This window comes from Acinonyx jubatus, chromosome C1, assembly GCF_027475565.1.
Source record: "Acinonyx jubatus isolate Ajub_Pintada_27869175 chromosome C1, VMU_Ajub_asm_v1.0, whole genome shotgun sequence".
Classification (NCBI taxonomy): Eukaryota; Metazoa; Chordata; class Mammalia; order Carnivora; family Felidae; genus Acinonyx; species Acinonyx jubatus.
The window spans coordinates 181165570-181184286 of record NC_069381.1 but is presented as its reverse complement, the minus strand read 5'-3'; the positions used below and the strand labels follow the sequence as shown (position 1 = coordinate 181184286).

The window sequence follows — 18717 nt, the reverse complement described above, 5'->3', positions numbered from 1 at the left end:
AGTCACCTGGCCCAGCCTGTCAGAAAAAAAAAAAAAATGTGTGAGCATGCCCATAATCAATCCATTTCAACCAGATTCAAATTTGCCCTTTTTAAGAAAAACTCAAAAAAGTAACAGGATTGATCATTTCCTTTATTAAATCTTGATTGACATCTTACACTCATTTCCCTTGGTTTTGCTCTCAGTAGAGAACATATTCTTTGATTTTAAGAAACTATTAATTTGTGGCCAGTTTTCTTTGCAGTATTTTACTAAGTATCTCCTCAGTGTTGAGTATAAAAGGAATATAACTTCTGCATCCAAAAACACCATAGCCTCTTTGTAACAACCTGAGAAGGAAGTATCCTCTCTGTCATGGCTACCCTTGTACCTAGACTTTCAAACCCATCTCTACTGCTTCCCTCAGGAATCTGTTTCTAATGATTCCTTCTTTTTTTTTTTCCAAAATTTCTACCTCTCTCCCGCCTTTTTCCCTTCTCCACACAACATCTCCTACTTTAAAGTAAGCAAACAAAAACAATAATAAATATTCTATTGGCCTTTGAATGGTTGTCCTCATTAATCCTTCCGTTAAAAATTAGCCCACATTCATTGTTTTGACTCATGCAAGACTCCACCAAGACCTTCAAAGTTTAACCTTGACCTCATGATCAACTACACCTGGCCAACCCTTGGTCTTCATTCATTCCCAACTCAGCAGCTGACACCTCTGATCAGCCCTCCTTGATTTCTGGGACCTTGGTTCTTTTCATGCTTTGCTCTTTCTCTGACTTCTGTACTACCTCTTTCTCCTTTTTTATATCCATACATGTAGGAATCCTCCCAGCTGCCTGGCCTAAGCTCTCCACTGTTTCCATTCATCATTATCTCTCCTCTTAGCAATTCCATCCGTGCTTAGAGCTATGAAATTTGTATTCATGCAGATCCCTTCAAAGCCAACATCTTCAACGCTCAGCTCTCTCCTAAATTCCAGATTCATACCTCCAACGGTGTATAGCAGTGGTTTCCAAAGTAGGGAGGTACATGTACTCTGGGGCGGGGAGCACAAGATAATCCTTTGAGGTGTAAGGAGAAACAATGAGGACTTTTATTCACATTTATTTAACCCATAAAACTAGCAAGGAAATTAAGCTTTATAGACTGATCCTGCCCCCCTTGCAAAATCATGATCAAGTATCTCTAAGGTGGGAACTGAGGTAAGATGAAGAAGGTAATTCCACATTAGGTAAGGGCTGACAACAGCACTCATTTATTAGTTTCTTCCAGAATATTTCAACTTACATATGGCTGTAAAGTAGTAGAGTAAGTACCACTTATATTTTCTTGTTCTAGATAAACTAAGCCTTCCAGATATGCATTCCTGAAAGGAAAATGAAGATTACATAAGCACAAGCAAAAACGTGAAGATGGCAGAGCAGCTCCTCGTTCTATTCACGCCATGATTTCTTTCTCAGCAACACTGACAAGTGATAACAATGACAGTCGGATCAGATCAACATATTCAATCACACTGGAAGAGCAAAAAGATTTACTTCTATTATTCATAAGTAAAACTTTTAAAATCCAACGCTGATTTCTATTCTTGATTTCTTTTACACTGTATGAATTGGTATGTTACTGAGTTTGTATATTTATGAATGAATAAATTCTCAAAATATTTTTACTGAGGAGTTGCTGGGCCCTCTCTATTCGGCTCTCTAGATCCCCTGTCTGCCATGCTCTGGGCTGGGGAAGTTGATCTCTGTGGGCAACATCAAGCAGGCTCCCTTGCCTCTGATTCCTGTTAGGATTGGCCAATGGGACCCACCTGCAAGGGATCAGGACAGGAGGCGGGAGGAGAGAGGTTTAGGGCAGTTACTCCTTGATCATCTCCTCCCTGCCAGACTGTGGCTCCATAGCTTCCTCTCTACAAGGCCACAGCTCCTGTCAAGTGGCCCCGTTCTGGCAGGTACCATATTACTGAGTGCCAGGAATGGCTCCTTCCCCTTTTCCTTTAGGTCTGCAAGTGATGACAGCTTTCTACTGTTGCTATACCTGTGGTGCTCACCGCCCACTGATGCTTTACTAACCCATACCCATACTTTTATAACCAAAGCCCTCATTTACTCATTTAGTCACCCCTTTGAGTGTGCTCTCTGCAGAGAACAAAATAAGGTGGAGTTGCTTACTATCAGATAGCTGTATCTGTAATTTCCAGCATTCTCTGTCTCTTCCAGACACCCAGGTTCAGATCACCAACACACTCTGCCTCACTACATCCAGAAGGTGAGCTCCCACATTCTGTCAGTCACCAAGTCTTGCCTAACCTGCCACTTTTATCCCTTTGCTTCCTTCTTTATCACAACACTCCTGGTTTAAGCCTTCATTCTCACTCTCTGGCCCATCTTTCAAATTCTAATTATCCTTCCAGAGGCAGCTCAAATGTTCTTAACCTCCATTTTACTTTCCCTGCCTCACCCCATTCCCACCTCTACTCCTGCCAAAAAGTGTAGATCTCCTATTTTCTCCAAACGCGCCCAAAACTCCCTTGGAGACACTCAAAGATGGCTTTGAATCCCTCTTGGCTACTGGCAGGTTCTGGTCCTTCCCACCTCACTCCCTCCAAATATCACTTCCAGAATCATCGTCCAAAAGCATAGCACTAGCTACTTCCTAGATTTGTTATTTTCTCCTTTGCCTGTTAGATGATGTAAAATTTTCTAACTCCAGTTTGAGTCTTCTTATTTGCCTCAGCAGCCTCTTCCCCTATGGCTTCTCAATTCTCCCAGGTCCAAGTGTGGCTCACACTTCTCCAAACACACCCCACTTATTCCTCCTTCCTCAGATTTCTTTCTATCAGGGAAGTCTTCTGAATAAGCCACCTCCCTTGGTCAAAATCCCATCAGCCTCAAAACTCACTTGAGTGCCCCCCTCTTCCACTGGTGTCCTGATTTCCCTTCCTCTCCACCTCTCACCTCCAAATCCCAAGAACATTCTATTTTGTTAGTCTGTTTACAAAATGTCTTATTTTCTATATCAAGTTACAATCAACTGCTTACTTACATTATCTCTCACACTTCATTTCTCTAGTAAATTGTAATTCTAGTAGATCATTTACTCATTTACCTTTATATCCCCAGATACATCAATTCATTTATAGAATCACCTTTTCCCTATTTAACTCTGTGATCTTTTTTTCTTCTACATATCGATTACCCACACATTTACACACAAGAAAGTATTTTATTTATTATTGATCACTTCTCAAACCTATAATTGTCTTTTTGAACTCATTTCTTTTTATCTCTAGTCTTTTTTTCTAGGCTTCTCCACTTTTCTATAATCCAATATGTTCTGAATTCCCCTTCAAATAATCCTTTTAATAGGATTATACCTATAGAAAATACACTACTCAAGTATTAGAAAATACATTTTTAAACATTGTTACTTATTTAAGGTAAAATAAATCAGGACCAAAACATTCAATAAACTCTATGATTCAAGTTATCTTAAAAATCCCCCAAATAAATATTTGTTCACCCCATAGTGTAAGAAGTTTGTATTTCCCATTGTCTAACAGATCACTTTGTAGTGAGATAGTCAAGTGTGATTTAATTTTCCACACAGAATATCTCAATGAGATATTCTGGATAACCTGAAATCTTTTAGTAATAAAAGTCCTAACTATTACTCTGAAAATACTCATCATCAATATTCCCAGAACTTAATATCATTGCTCATATGGACTTTTCTCATAAGAGCTTTTGATCATTTTCTCTATGGTAACAGCTTCCATTGTATTTAGAAAAATAATTTTATTCTATTTTCTGCAGTCAACTTTCAGTTAGTAGTTGTAGGGAAAACAAATAAGATAGATGGCCAAAATATACCAATAATTCCAAACCAAATTTAAATCAACAACTTCAACCTCTCCCCCTGGCTTTATATCTAAGTTGTAAAGAAGGGGAAATGGTTGATTTGCGTTTAATCTCCTTCCTAGGTCTCTACAGATCCTGACAGAAATGAAATGTAAAATGCAAAAGCTAAGGAGAGAAGGTGAGAAGCATGTCCTCATAGAATCTCCTTGCTGGGTAGTCAGTGTACTTATTCAGCCAAAGATAGGTTGACTCAGTTGATAGAATCTGGCAGCATCCTGGGTTTACATGGAGGTCTCAGCCTCAGCTCCCAGTTGCCTCTGTCTGTTGTAGTAATACAAAGAGTTTTTCTTTGGTTCTGTCACATGAATATTGCCTCATGGATCTTATTTCCTTACCATGGCTTTGAATCTAAAAGAATAGAAGACTTATTCAGACAGAGATTAGCATTTCTTTAAGCATTAGATGTGTCCTAATCAGCGGTGTGTTTTCAGTTAAGACCAAAATCATTTATTTAAAATAAAAATTTTAGGGGCAACGGGGCAGCTCAGTTAGTTGAGTGTCCGACTTCAGCTCAGGTCATGGTCTCACAGTTCGTGAGTTCGAGCCCCACGTTGAGCTCTGTGCTGACAGCTCAGAGCCTGGAGCCTGCTTCAGACTCTGTGTCTCCCTCTCTCTTTGCCCCTCCCCCACTAGTGCTCTCTCTTTCTCTCTCAAAAATAAACATTAAAAAAGTAATAAATAATAAAATAAAATAAAAATTTTACCAAAGGGGGATAGCAATGCTTTTACTCAGGGATGGGCTAAAGTGTCCTACCTGTGTGAATAAACTGTGCTTCCAGCTCTTCTCAATAGAGAACTTAGGGGCACCTGGGTAGTTCCATCATTTAAGCATCCAACACTTGATTTCGGCTCAGGTCGTGATCCCACAGTTCATGAGTTCAAGCCCCACATCAGGCTCTGAGCTGACAGTGTGGAGCCTGCCTGGGATTCTCTCTCATCCCCTCTCTCTGCCCCTCCCCCACTCACACTGTCCCTCTCTTTCTCTCTCTCTTTTTCAAAATAAATTTTTAAACAACTTTTAAAAATAGGGAATTTAATTGCCTGGGATCATTGCAGAGTCAATGTAACCACTGAATGGTACTAAAAAGATCAATTTTTGTCATATCATGACTCATAAACCTTCCACAGATTCCAATTTTCTCCTGAGTATATTCAAATTCTTAGAACCACAGAACTTTATATTTACAAGTCACCTTCAGGACCATCTATCATGGACAACACCATTTTATAAGAGAAAAAATTGAGCCTACATGGGCTTTCCTAAAACCAAACAGCTGGTCAGTGAAATAGTTTAGACTAGAACCGAGGTTCATGAGGAGCAGATCTAAGCTTATGAGTTGCTTTGTGATACTGATGTTATATTAAAGTGCAGAATTTCCACTGCAAGTACAAATTTGTGATAAATGTTAATAAAGTAAAATTCACCAAGTAAAGTATCATAAAAATACATGTTTCCCTGACTACTTCTCCTTCCACGTCTAATTTGCAGCAGGCATTAACCAACATAGATATTCTTCCTATCAAACCTAGAGAGAAATATACTCAGTGGCATCTACTGCTCTTTCAGGAAGGAGTTATCAAATTTGGAAAGTTAATCACTTAAGAATATGCCAATCTGCTCTAGACCTATTTTGTTCTCTCCTCTTAAGAAGACTGAGGGGCGTCTGGGTTCCTCAGTCAGTTAAGCCTCTGACTCCATTTTGGCTCAGATCATGATGCTCCAGTTCGTGAGTTTGAGCCCTGCGTCAGGCTCTGACCTGACAGTTTGGAGACTGCTTGGGATTTTTCCCTCTATCCCTCTCTCTCTGCACCTGCCCCGCTCAGGCTCTCTTACTCTAAGAAAGAAAGAAAGAAAGAAAGAAAGAAAGAAAGAAAGAGAAAGAAAGAAAGAAAAGAAAAAGAAAAAAACTTGAAATAAGACTTAAATTTTATCAAACTTGATACCTTTTAAAATCAAATATATATTTACATATATATTTGCCAACTAGAATGAACACAACTTCCTTCAATTTTTAATTTCTTTAAAAGTTTTAAATCCAATGGATTGTTAATAAATTGGCATCTGTTGATTTTAAGCAAAGTCAATCTTATTGAGATTGTTAATTTCAGTGAAACAGATACACATATAAGGCCAGAACATTTGCAAGCTTACTGGAAGTCCACTGCATTTGATGTATGGAACAAAGTATTCTCTGTCCTGGGATTAACTCTATGTTACATTTTCAAGCCTCATTCATGATGATACAGGACAAGAGAACTCACACGGAGCAGGCCAAACATTTGTCTCCACATCCATGACAGTGATAAGATCTACTTCAGGGAGCTGCTGTCTGCATAGGGGGATCATTTTACCTTTTCTTTTCTCCAGATGTTCTATTTCCATAATATAGTTGTCAGCTATATCTTGAATAACCATTAGAAATGTTTGTTTTTGTCTCCACTATGATTAAATTTTAAATTTTAGTTCATTCATAAAAAAAAAATTGTCAGGTTACTAACCATTGTGAACCAACTCGAGAATTTCACTTGAGTCTTCAGAAATGCAAAGCACACTTTGAGGATGCGTGCACAATATTTCACAGAGATCTAGCCTGTGATGTAGACAGCTTATTGATTCACCTCTGAGGTCCGGTGTCCTTGGAATGCTGGTACCAAGTGGAAATGCTGTCAACCTTCAAGACGTTGACACTTCCCCCAATATGCAAAAAATGTATCAGAAGACATTGCTACACCTACAAGTAGAAGTTTCAATGCACTGAGCATATGATACCTTGTTTTTAAATAAGCAGCTCTATTTGAGCACCTACCAGCGGGCTCTTTTTTTTTTTTTTTTTTTTTTTTGCATTCTATTAGTATACAGTTAGCTTTTTGAAAAGCAAACCAATATAAAGTTCTACACAAATTTCACAATGAGAGAGTGATAGGAGAGTATCTGTGACTTACCTAATTTCAATTCAAATTGATTTCAATAAGTAAAACTATATTGAGAGACTGCAGACATACCACAACTTTTTCCTTTCCTGAGCCTCAATGTATCTTTGTAATAACACTAACAACCCATTATGTTCCGCTTAACTGATAACCTGGCAGCATATTGATTCCATTACAAGAGTAATCAAAGATAGCAATTAGTTCTTTTTGCTAGATTCCTGATCATGCTAACAAAACCAACTGCTCTCCAAATCATACCCCCGACTGACTTAGTAAAAGATTAAATAACCCTTGACCCACGTTCTCAAGATTGTTTTTGCTTTCTTTTATATCGTCAGAAAATCTGTTGCTCTTATCATAGTAAAGTTTTAACTTTTATGTTAATGTTAAATAATTCAGCACAGAAGTCACCTTCAGAGAATACTTTGGGCTTATTTTTCAGTTGCAATCTCCTGTAAGTATTCCACCTCTGAATATTGTATTCAAAACATTAATTACCTAAAAGTTTTCACATTAATTTAAAACACTGAAAAAGCCCAAATATGTTAAACAAATACTTCTTGATGATTCATGAAAAAGTAGACAGGTCAGAACATTAGAAAAGAAAAAATTCAGCTATCTGAAGAAAAAAATCATATAAAGGTTGGACAGCATTTTTCTTTTAAAATTAGTTGCAGATAGGGACTTCTCATTTGTATCTGCTACTCCTTACGAAGGTTCTATCATAACCTGAGAATGTACAAATAAGTTGCCCATGAGTAACAAGGGTCATAGATCCTTGAATTACCTCCCCAGTGCTCTGGAGTAGACCCTGGACAGAAAGGCTAGGGCTTCTTTAGAGAAGGGAGAGGTGAGTGAAAATAAAAACATTCTAGAGAGACAGAACGTTTTTCAAAAAAAAATTCTTTGCAAATAAAATTCTGTTGAGCATGGAGTGGAAATGGGAGTGGGGTGTATTACAAGTCACTGTGAAAAGTCCATCGTATTACTTAAGTTCCTTAGACTCCATCCACTTTAGGACATAAAACATCATCTGCTCCACTATGTAGATGTTGTATGTCTCTATTCATGCCCCCCCTTTTCAAAAATTTTTAATGTTTATTTACTTTTGAGAGAGAGAGAGACAGAGTGTGAGTGGGGAGGGGCAGAGAGGGAGACACAGAATCCAAAGCAGGCTCCCAGCTGTCAGCACAGAGCTGACGCAGGGCCTGAACTCAAAAACCGTGAAATCATGACCTGAAGTCAGACACTAAACCCACTGAGCCACCCAGGCAGCCCACTGTTCCTGCCCTTGTAAGGCATTAAGTCCTGCCTTCTCATCAGGATTTTTTATTCCTCAAGGATAGAAATTTTGATTCATACCATTTCTCCCCCTCAGCAACTTGCACAGTAACGTGTCTAAGACCTGTTTATTGAGTTGACTAATCAAAAGCTTAATGACTTATACAAAATGATATATTGAAAGAGTAAGTGTTGTTTTTTGTTGTCAAAGAGTCAAAGGCCCATCATGCTTTACAAATAGCTATTTGTGCTGATAACTGTCTCTGTTTATTCGTCTCTGTATTGTACAAAATCTACTAAAGTTCTTTATAGTTGGTATGTACTGAATGTTATGAATAAATTCAATAAATGACTCTTTTCTTAATAAGGTCAATTTTGTGAGAAGTTAGGACAAAGGGCTGGACTTAGAATAATGGAGAGTGAACTAAGGCTAAGAAGGCATTCCAGGTGGTATAGAAAGGAGATACAAAGGATGGAAAATAAAAAGGAGGTGGGAAATACGTCAGCTTAACTGAAGGAGAGGGTTCAAACAGAAGGAAATGGGAAGTGAGATTGGCAAAACAGCCAGCACTGGTGGGTGAAGATTTTGCAAGTCTAGTAAAAACTCAAAAATAGAATTTGAGAATGATTATTCCAATTGTTGAATTAGGGAAAGGTAGAGACTAAATGAGGGACTAGTCAACCTACTAAAAAATTCAGGTAGGAGAAGAAGAGAGTCTGGTAAGAACCCTGGCTAAGTCAATATAAGAAAATAGATACATGGGGCACCTGGGTAGCTCAGTGGGTTAAGCATAAGACTCTTGCATTTGGCTCAGGTCATGATCCCAAGCCCCACATCAGCCTCTACACTGAGCATGGAGCCTGCTTCAGATGCTCTCTCTCTCTCTCTCTCTCTCCCTCTCTCTCTCTCTCTCTCTCTTTCTCCTTCTCTCCCTCAAAAAAGAAAAAAAGAAAATGGACACATGAGAAAAACATGAGGAAAAAAAGCAATGGATCTCATTAATATTGAATTATAAATTAAAAGACCTTATTGGAGTTAATAGAGAGAAAGCATTTGAAATGATTTAGAGGAACTGAGGATGATTGGCAAGGTGGTATCTTTTGCAGTGGTCTGGAAATGGTAAATGAATACCTAGGAAATAAGAAGATGAACCAGTTTTTGACCTATGAAATTTTTGATGTTGGTTCTTTAGACACCCAAGAATGTTCTGTATTCAAATGTAGCAATGTGACTAGAGTAAAACATTAAGGTTGGGGCTAAAGATGGGTTTCAAAAATAATATGAAATCGACATGCATACAAATACTATTGTAGAAAGAAAAAAGTCCTATCTATTAAAACAAACTAATTTTGACAGTGTCCTACTGAAATTATAAAGTATTTTCCAATGAAATTGCCCACTGTTGCAACTTCATGTTAAATGATAAAGAACATGAAAAAAAAAATTTTTTTTTTAAATGAAAAGGGGCGCCTGGGTGGCGCAGTCGGTTAAGCGTCCGACTTCAGCCAGGTCACAATCTCGCGGTCCGTGAGTTCGAGCCCCGCGTCAGGCTCTGGGCTGATGGCTCAGAGCCTGGAGCCTGTTTCCGATTCTGTGTCTCCCTCTCTCTCTGCCCCTCCCCCGTTCATGCTCTGTCTCTCTCTGTCCCAAAAATAAATAAAAAACGTTGAAAAAAAATTAAAAAAAAAAAAAAAGAACATAAGAAGATCACCAGCCACAGACTCATAGGCCTGGGATGGACCTTACCATGTCACCTGCCCTAATTGTAAGCTGCTGGAACACAGCATCTGCTTGCTATACCTTCCAGAGCATTCAAACCAGTGGCTTGCACATGGGAAGAACTCAGTCAATGTTTATAAAATTAAATATCTCCATGCTTGGCTCTAACACTGGGCAGCTCTTTAGGTAACCAATTCCATTTTTTAACAGCCCCAAGAATTAGACTATTCCTAACAACAACAACAACAACAACAAAACCTTACATCATTTTTATTTGTAAAACATAATTATATTGCATTAGCAACCTTAAAAGACTTGACAGCGACTCTATATTTCCTACTTCAGTGGATATTTTGTTTGTTTGTTTGTTTATTTTCACATAGAGAGAGAGAGAGAGAGAGAGCATGAGTGGGGGAGGAGCAGAGAGAGAGGGATCAAGAGAATCCCAAGCAGGCTGCACACTGTCAGTACAGAGCTCAACACAGGACTCAGTCTCCAAACAGTAAGGTCATGACCTGAGCCAAAATCAAGAGTTGGATGCGTAACCAACTGAGCCACCCAGGAGCCCCAATTTTCTTAGAGAAAGAGAAAATCCAGAGTGGGCAAGTGAAGCTTACTCTTTCAGAGACCTGGGCAAAAAAAATAAAAAATTAATTAATTAAAAAATCACAGTGCAATAAAGGGACAGGTCACTTAGAAGTGGTGCTCTGGCTTTCAATTATATCCTGGGGACAATTTCTGAAAATCTGTCCTGGTGACCACAGGACCACTGAAATGGCAATGTAGCAAGCCTAATACCAATAGCCCTCCACTGTGGATCTTTAGTTCAGGAAGGAGGCATCAATTCCACCTTCAGCTTTTAGAACCCATTCTACTTGCCTAAGTTATTGATTAATAATGTTCCCAGTTTGCTTTAGTGCTTTTCAGAAGCTGTCCCATCCCACCTCTGGCTGGGACATGTATTTGCTATCAGGAAAATCACCTCTGCTTCAGCTGCCCCAAATATCAGACAGATGTTTATAGCTACATCCCTATTCAGAGTATTAAGGGATATTGTAAACAGCATTGTTCTTAGGAAAAATTGTAATTCTTTGAGCAAACTCACCCTCAGCTAACCCAGACTTGAGGAACACTCTGTCATTAAGATCTCTTCCTTTTCCCAGGTAAAAATTTGTTGCAGGACAGGATCTGTTACGTTCACTCAAAGCCACAAATTACTGATAACCCACTGTATTATTATTCATAGCTATTTTTTTGCCATTTAAATTTTTTTAATGTTTATTTATTTTTGGGAGAGAGAGACAGAGTGCTAGCGGGGGAGGGGCAGAGAGAGAGGGAGACACAGAATCCAAAGCAGGTTCCAGGCTCTGAGCTGTCAGCACAGAGCCCGACGCGGGCTCAGACTTGTGAACCACAAGAGCATGACCTGAACCAAAGTCGGACACTCAACCGACTGAGCCACCCAGGTGCCCCCTTTTTTTTGGCATTTTAAAAGAGAATAAAAAGTCTTAACCCAAAGGAATTGATTATAATTTTGGAATTTCAAGTACCAGATAGAAAACCTATATTTTAAATAAGATACAGAATGGGAGGGAAGGTGTCTTCTGAAATTACACCATGTAAATAAGCCTACTCTACTATGGATATATAGTAGATATATATTTGATTTCTTGATATCAACACAGATACTACAATAGAATTATAATTGCAATGTTAATACTAAAATGACTTTTAAGACTGAATCTTTAAGACCCTCAAGAAGAAATATTTCCAAATATTAAATTAGCCGGTGTTTGATAAGGAATAGAGCCATCTCAGGTCATTAGGGAAAAGCTAAATTTAGGGGGGGGGAAATCTATGCAGAGGAACTCAGGGTTAATGTTTTCTAAAATATTTTCATTTTATTTCCCGTTGATAAATAGGATAGTTTGATACACTCAGGTTGGCTTTCAGTAAATGGAGGTTACTTGTTGCCTGATTTGTTTCTTTTGATACTGAAATAAGCCAAATTTGTATCTGTTCAGAAATGACTTCAGGTCTTTTTTTATTGTAAATGTATTCTATGTTTTTTTTAGTAGTTACAACTTTTCCTCTTGGATAGCGTCTATATAATTCATTACCATTTTTGAGAAATCCAAATATTTAAGTGATTTGAGTCTAAGTTGAACATACAAGCTGTTCATTTTGGAATACGTGCCCCCCCCACCACCACCACCACCACCCAGGATTTATCTTCAGCCTTAGTCATCCAACTTTTTTTTTTATTAATAGTCTGTAAAGGATTTTTTTAGACTTTATTTTTACAAAAAGTTTTAGGTTTACATAAAAACTGAGCTGAAAGTACATAGAATTCCTATAAACGCCCTGAGCCCATCCTCATTTTCCTACTGTTAACATCTTTCTTTAATGTGGTACATTTATTATAGTTGATGAGCCAATATTGATACAGTATTATTAAAGCCCATACTTTACATTAGAGTTAACTCTGTTATACACTGTATTAATTTTGACAAATGTATAATGATATATATCCACTATTAAAGTATCACATAGAATAGTTTCAGTGGGGGTGCCTGGGTGGCTCCGTTGGTTTCAGTTCAGGTCATGATCTCACAGTTCATGAATTGGAGCCCCGCATTGAGCTCTGCACTGGCAATGCAGAGCCTGCTTGGGATTCTCCCTCTCTCTGCCCCTCCCCTGCACGTGCTCTCTCACTCTTTCTCACAATAAATAAACTTAAAAAAAAAAAAAGAATAGTTTCAGTGTCCTAAAAATCCTCTGTGCTCTACCTATTCATCCCTCCCTCCCTCACCCCACCCTGTGGCCCATCTCCAGCCCCTTGATCTTTTTACAGTCTCCATAGTTTTGTCTTTGTCTGTAGGGGTTTTTTAACTACAAGTATAAGACAGGGAACAGTTTGGTTACAGTGGTGTCATAGAGGTAAAACAAAGGAGATTTAAAGATTTACCATAAAACCCATCAATTATGGCATCAGAACTATACTATTTCTGCCAACAATAAATGCTTCTATTTGTTTTTTATTCGGCTAACATTAATTGGCAATATAGTCCATGCCAGCACTGTTTTAGATGAGGGAGGTAACTGTAGGAAGCAACACACAGGGTCTGGGCCCTCATGGAGTATACATTCAAATTGAAGGGGAAAGGAGGGCAGAAATTCAACAAAAAGTCAAGCAAAATATTTTTCATTACTGCTAAGTAGGATGATGGAAATATATAAGGTTATGTGACAGAGCAACAAGTGGGGACAGTTACCAGGGAAGACTTCTCTGAGGATATGACATTTGAACTAAAAATTAAGAGATAAGAAGCAACTATTCATGCAAGAGAAGATTCCAGGCAGAGGGAACCACAAATAAAATAACCCAGAGATGGAAACAAACTTGACCTGATTGAAGAAAGAAAGAAACCCCATGTGGCTGGGGGGAGTGAACAGAAGAAAGACTGTGGGGGTGAGCTGGGAGAGGCAGAGGAGGCTGGGAGAAGGGAGTGAGATAGGTATGCAAGGCCTGATCATAAATGACCTTATACACCACGATCATAAATGACCCTATAGAGCACAGTAAGGAGTTTCAATTTTATATTAATGGGAAGCCAATGTAGGATTTTAGGCAGGAAAGTGACATGATCAGATTTATGTGTTTTAAATGATCATTCTAGATCTGCAGAGTATCTTAGAAGACTTCTTTAAAATAAATATTAACACAAATATATCAAGAGCTTGAAGGTGCCAACCAATACAATGCAAATCCTAGAAAGTAAAAATGGTGTTTTCACGTTCGAGGCTAATATCATCATTATTTATATCTGTTTCTACCCACTTCCTCCCTAAAAGAAATAACCCAGCAGAGCTGTCAAAAGAGTTTTCAATTACTTGCAAGGTCTTCTGAGTTTGCCATTTGGCATAGGGATATTTACACTCAAAATTATTTCCATAAATCATTTCCATGGGGAACTATAAATGAATATATCATTGTAAGTATTTCTGTTTTCTACTCCAACTTTTACTTTAAGCTTTGAAAAATCATGCTAAGCCTGTAATTACAACTTGCATTTTAAAAATACAAATGAGAAAAGGTTGATGTTCAGATTTAGCTCCCACAGATAAAACTGAGGAAACAAAACAGCATCGGACACTTGGAGATGTGAAATGGAAACTGGCCAACCACAGTCCAGGTGCTTTTGTAAGCTGCCTTTTCCAAGCCCAGCTCCAGGGGAATAGACTCCCCTCCCAGGGAATGATTTTTCTTTCTTAGTTTCACAGAGAATTGGAGGAATAAGTGATTTCCACTGTCTGTCTCTATGGCAACTAGTACCCTAATTTCACCTCTTAAATGGCAATTATACCTATTCACTGAATAGCTTTCAGTCCCTGCTTTTATGATGAAAAAACTGATTTCATGAAAAATGAGATATAGGTAATAGGTGAACTTTTCCCCCAGCAGTCATGGAATACAGTTTATAAGAGGTATGATAATTCAGAAGAAGAATGCATTCTATGGGGTTTTTTCTTTTTCAATTATAGGATGTGTATCCCAAATGTTTTTCCTCTAGTCGTTTTTTAATGATAAAATATTTTTCAATTATGAAAATTAGTTGGGTTCCTTGTAAAGAGTTTGGCAAATAGAGAATAAAAATTAGAAAAGCATAAATAAGAAAATAAAGTTCACTCTCTTTATTTAAAAATACTTACCATGAATATTTTGCTAACATTGTAGATATGTATACATGTAAATACAATATAAATCCTATAGTGTATATTTTTATAACCAGGCTTTTTCACAAAATATGTTATGAGAAGTTTTCCATACCTTTAAATATTCTTCTAATGCATGATTTTAGTGGGTTCAAGAGCATACATCTTGGTTTACTATATTTTATTTAACTATAGTTCTATGTTGACATTATTAAACATAAATGTTTATGCATATCATTATTGCTTTAGAATAAATCCCAGGAAAGAAATACATAAATCAAATGAGGTAAACATTTTCAATACTATTGCTAAATTTTTCTCCCAAAAGATTATATCAATTTGTTTTCCCAGTAGAGGTAGATGGATGAGAGTATCCATTATCTTAAATTCTCTATCAGAGGTATGATATTTTTTAGTGCCCATGAGAGGGAATATCTCACTACATTTCTTTAATATCTTTAACCTAAAACTCATTTTAAGGTTAAATATGGTTTTAGGTTTTCATTGTCTTTTTTTTTAGGAGGAAGAGATACATGAACTGCCTGTTCATCTCTGAAGTAAAGAATATTTGTGGGACACCTGGGTGGCTCGGTCACGTGGACTCTTGATTTCGGCTCAGGTCATGATCTCATGGTTTGTGGGGATACCTGCGTCGGGATCTGTGCTGACAGTTAGAGCCTGTTTGGAATTCTCTCTCTCCCTCTCTCTCTTTCTGTCTCTCTCTCTCTGCCTCTGCCCCTCCCTCACTTGCTCGTGTGTGTGTGCGTGCACGTGTGCATATGCACATGCACACACACACACACTCTCGCACTCTCTCAAAATAAACATTAAAAAGGGACTATTTTTATTCCCTAATAACTCTCCTCCCTCTATTTCTTAGTATCAGAAGAGATAACTTTTAGTTGAGCACATAGCCCCTTGACATAGATACTTCCCATTCTCCTCTTCAGCTAAGTGTGTCTGTTTTAACTCTAGGCTCATGAAATATAAGCAGAAATGATCTATGCTATTTCAGAGAAATGTCCTTAAAGGCAGAAGATATACTTTCTTTTCCTCTTCATCATTTCTGATGACTGGAATGCAGATTTTATGGCTGGAGCTTTAGCAGCCATTTTGGACCAGAAGAATAATGGTCACACTGCAGGGATGGTAGAGCAGAAAGGTAGAGGGAGCCTAAGTTCCTAAGAACTTTATAGAAGTTTCATCCTGGAAGGCTGGGTCCAGATTTTTATTTGAAGGAGTACAACTGTATGTTTTTTAATGTTTATTTATTTATTTTTGAGGGAGGGGTAGGAGGTAGAGAGAGAAAGACAGAGAATCCCAAGGAGGCTCCACACTGTCAGCACAGAGCCTGATGCAGGGCTCAAACTCATGAGCTGTGAGATGACGAGCAAAAAATCAAGAGTCTAATGTTTAGCCAACTGAGGCACCCAGGCACCCCTAAAACTTTGTATTTTTAAGCCATGATTGTATTGCACTGTTTGTTTTATCAAGCTGAAATTAAACCTAATTGACATAAGATTTTTTTCCCCATTTTTTTCTCACTGATTTTTAAGGATAGTTTACACTTTATCTGGTATATAAGTTACAAATTTTTCCAATTTTTCATTTGCTCCTTAGTTTTTTATGGAATTAGGAGATGCAAAAATATAACTATCCTTACATTTAATTGCTACATAAATTCCATTATATAGTCAGAAAAAAATCATTTAATAGTATCATCTTAGAAATATAAATTCCAGAGACATATTTTGTCTCAAACATCATACAGCAGTGAGAAGCATAAATTCATTTCCTACAGGTATACAATTAAATGGTTATGTTGCAGGCTAACATCATTTAGATGGTCAAAATTGTGCTTTGAAGACTTTATCAATAATTCATTCCTTGCTAAAGCAGAGAATTTCTATTTGTAATCTGTGGGGCTCTGGGTTCAAAGCACTGCCTCAGAGGTCTTCACTGGGACCTAGGGGAAGCTGAGTGGGTGTGCTGTGTCTGCCACCTGCAATGTTATTTACTCATCAGAGTTACACAAAGGAGCCCCTGCCAGATGATTCCCCCCCACACACACACACATTCAGGTAAGAAATATAGAGTCACAATTTCCTACCAGATCATAGGCAGCCAACATTTTTTTCTGCACATCTGGAATTGCCCCCAGAGGCTCCAGATAAGGAAAGTTGTCTTTCATCACAAGAGAGACTGAGGGAGTATTGTCACTGGTGATGAGCCGAGAGGACAAGGTCAACAGACACTGCTTCAGACTGGCAATCGGAGGAAGTCCACACAACTCCTTAATAGACACTATGGCATTCTGTGGGGAAGAAAACATGGAATTATACTTCTGACCACATGACACATCACCCCCAGCACTTCTAGGTTTACACTAAAGTATTTTCATTAAAAGTATACCCTTTAATGCATACATGTTTGGAGGAAACTGGATTATAATCAACCAAAAATGTAATGTGCAGAGATGACACACAGAGCTAATCCATGATTACAACTCATCTTTCTCATTTTTAGCAACTGTCACATTATGCCATAAAGTAAAGCAGACTGTGAACCAAGGCTACACAGTGCTTTTCAAAGCAGAGCACTGGAATAGTCACACAAATCAGCATTGGCTGGTTGTGAATATCTCACTTGATTTGTATCATGATGATCATAAAAATAAGTCCATGATTGTACATTGGAGTGCATCTTCTGTGAGCTTTTCCCCTCAAGGTAGCAGGCTGCAATTACTCACCATCCTCCATTCGACTAACCATCAAAGGTATTTCTTTGTCGTCGCATCAGAAATGCACCTGACAGGTGCACATACTGAAACAAATTTCATGTATAGCTACATTTGTCCATGTTACAGGCTTTTAAAATTCATTTGAAATAGGAATTATGCCTATTTTGTGTTTTATTAATAGGGAGCAGTACCTAATCTATTCTATGTCGAACGAATTTAGTGACAATGATAGTATTTCATTTTTCTACTGATTAGGCTCCAAACAATTCTTAACCCAAAAGACTATGTGTTGGGATGATATAAATTATCAATGCTATCTGAAAAAACTTTATTTATAACCAACTCTGCTTAACATGTATTTTAAACACATAATATGTGGAAAGGATATATTTTTAAGAATTGCATAGAAATAAATAAAATCTACTTGTAACATACAAAATAAGATGTAGAAATGACATAACTAATCTGAAACAGGGATTTATAGTAGCTTTGAATTATGTCAGAAAAAGTCATGTAGAAGATGCTAATATTTGGAGCCTATTTTTAAAACAGTGGCTAAGGCAACCACTTCAAATAAATGCTCACCATCTAAGTGTTTATATGTAATTTATGTGTCATACTATTTTCTACCATTTTAGCTATTTAAACTGATTTTAAGTCTATGTTGAATTTCTCTGTGAAATAATGTAAAAACAAAGTCTTCACCAAATGATGGATTTGAGGTTCAGCATCACCTGACTAAAAACCATGAATGATTTTTGGTAGTCAGCAATTCTGGATTTAAAGCCCAACATTCCTATTTACTTCCTATTTCCTTTTCCTATTTGGGAAATCACCTAACTTCTTCTAGCTTGTTTTCTGTCTTGAAAGTAGGGATTTTCTGGGTGAGAATTACTATTAGAATGTTAGCTAAAGGAGCAAATTAGGTGCACTGAAAAATATTCCTCTTTTGTTCTGCTCTCAGGCTGCTACTTCTGCTAACCAACACCTCCTTGAGTATTGCAGGAACTCAGTATTTGTTGTTTGATGGTTTCTAAGTAATATGAGCCTAGAATAAGTACATTCAATGGTACTGAAGAAAGAAATTGGCAACCATCTCTGATTACAACATTAATAAAGGGAAAGAAACTAACATTGAATTCCCACATGTCAGCACCAGGAAATTTACATATACTGTCATTTAATTCTAATAATAATTCTGGGATGTATTACTATTTTCATTACCTTATTTGGACAAAACTGATGATCAGGGATCTGAAAAACTTCGCTCAAGATCATAAGGGGATGGAGTTTAAGCCAGAATCCATGTTCTTTCAACTTTCAATTTAACCACATTTCTAAGAGAAGGCTACCTAGTTTTCAACATGTTCAAGTGCTGAATATTGTTTGTTTAGTTGTGTTTTCTAATGGGA

At 37.6% G+C, this 18717-nt stretch overlaps 1 protein-coding gene across 3 annotated transcripts in view; it reads right to left on the bottom strand.

Moving 5' to 3' along the window:
* Positions 1 to 18717, bottom strand: part of PLCL1 (phospholipase C like 1 (inactive)) — a 330501-nt gene that overhangs the window by 55450 nt on the left and 256334 nt on the right. For all 3 annotated transcript variants that reach the window (XM_015077978.3, XM_053215513.1, XM_053215512.1), the window contains one exon: positions 16676 to 16879. In XM_015077978.3, coding sequence (XP_014933464.2) covers positions 16676 to 16879 — 204 coding nt within the window. The remainder of the gene's footprint in view (positions 1 to 16675; positions 16880 to 18717) is intronic.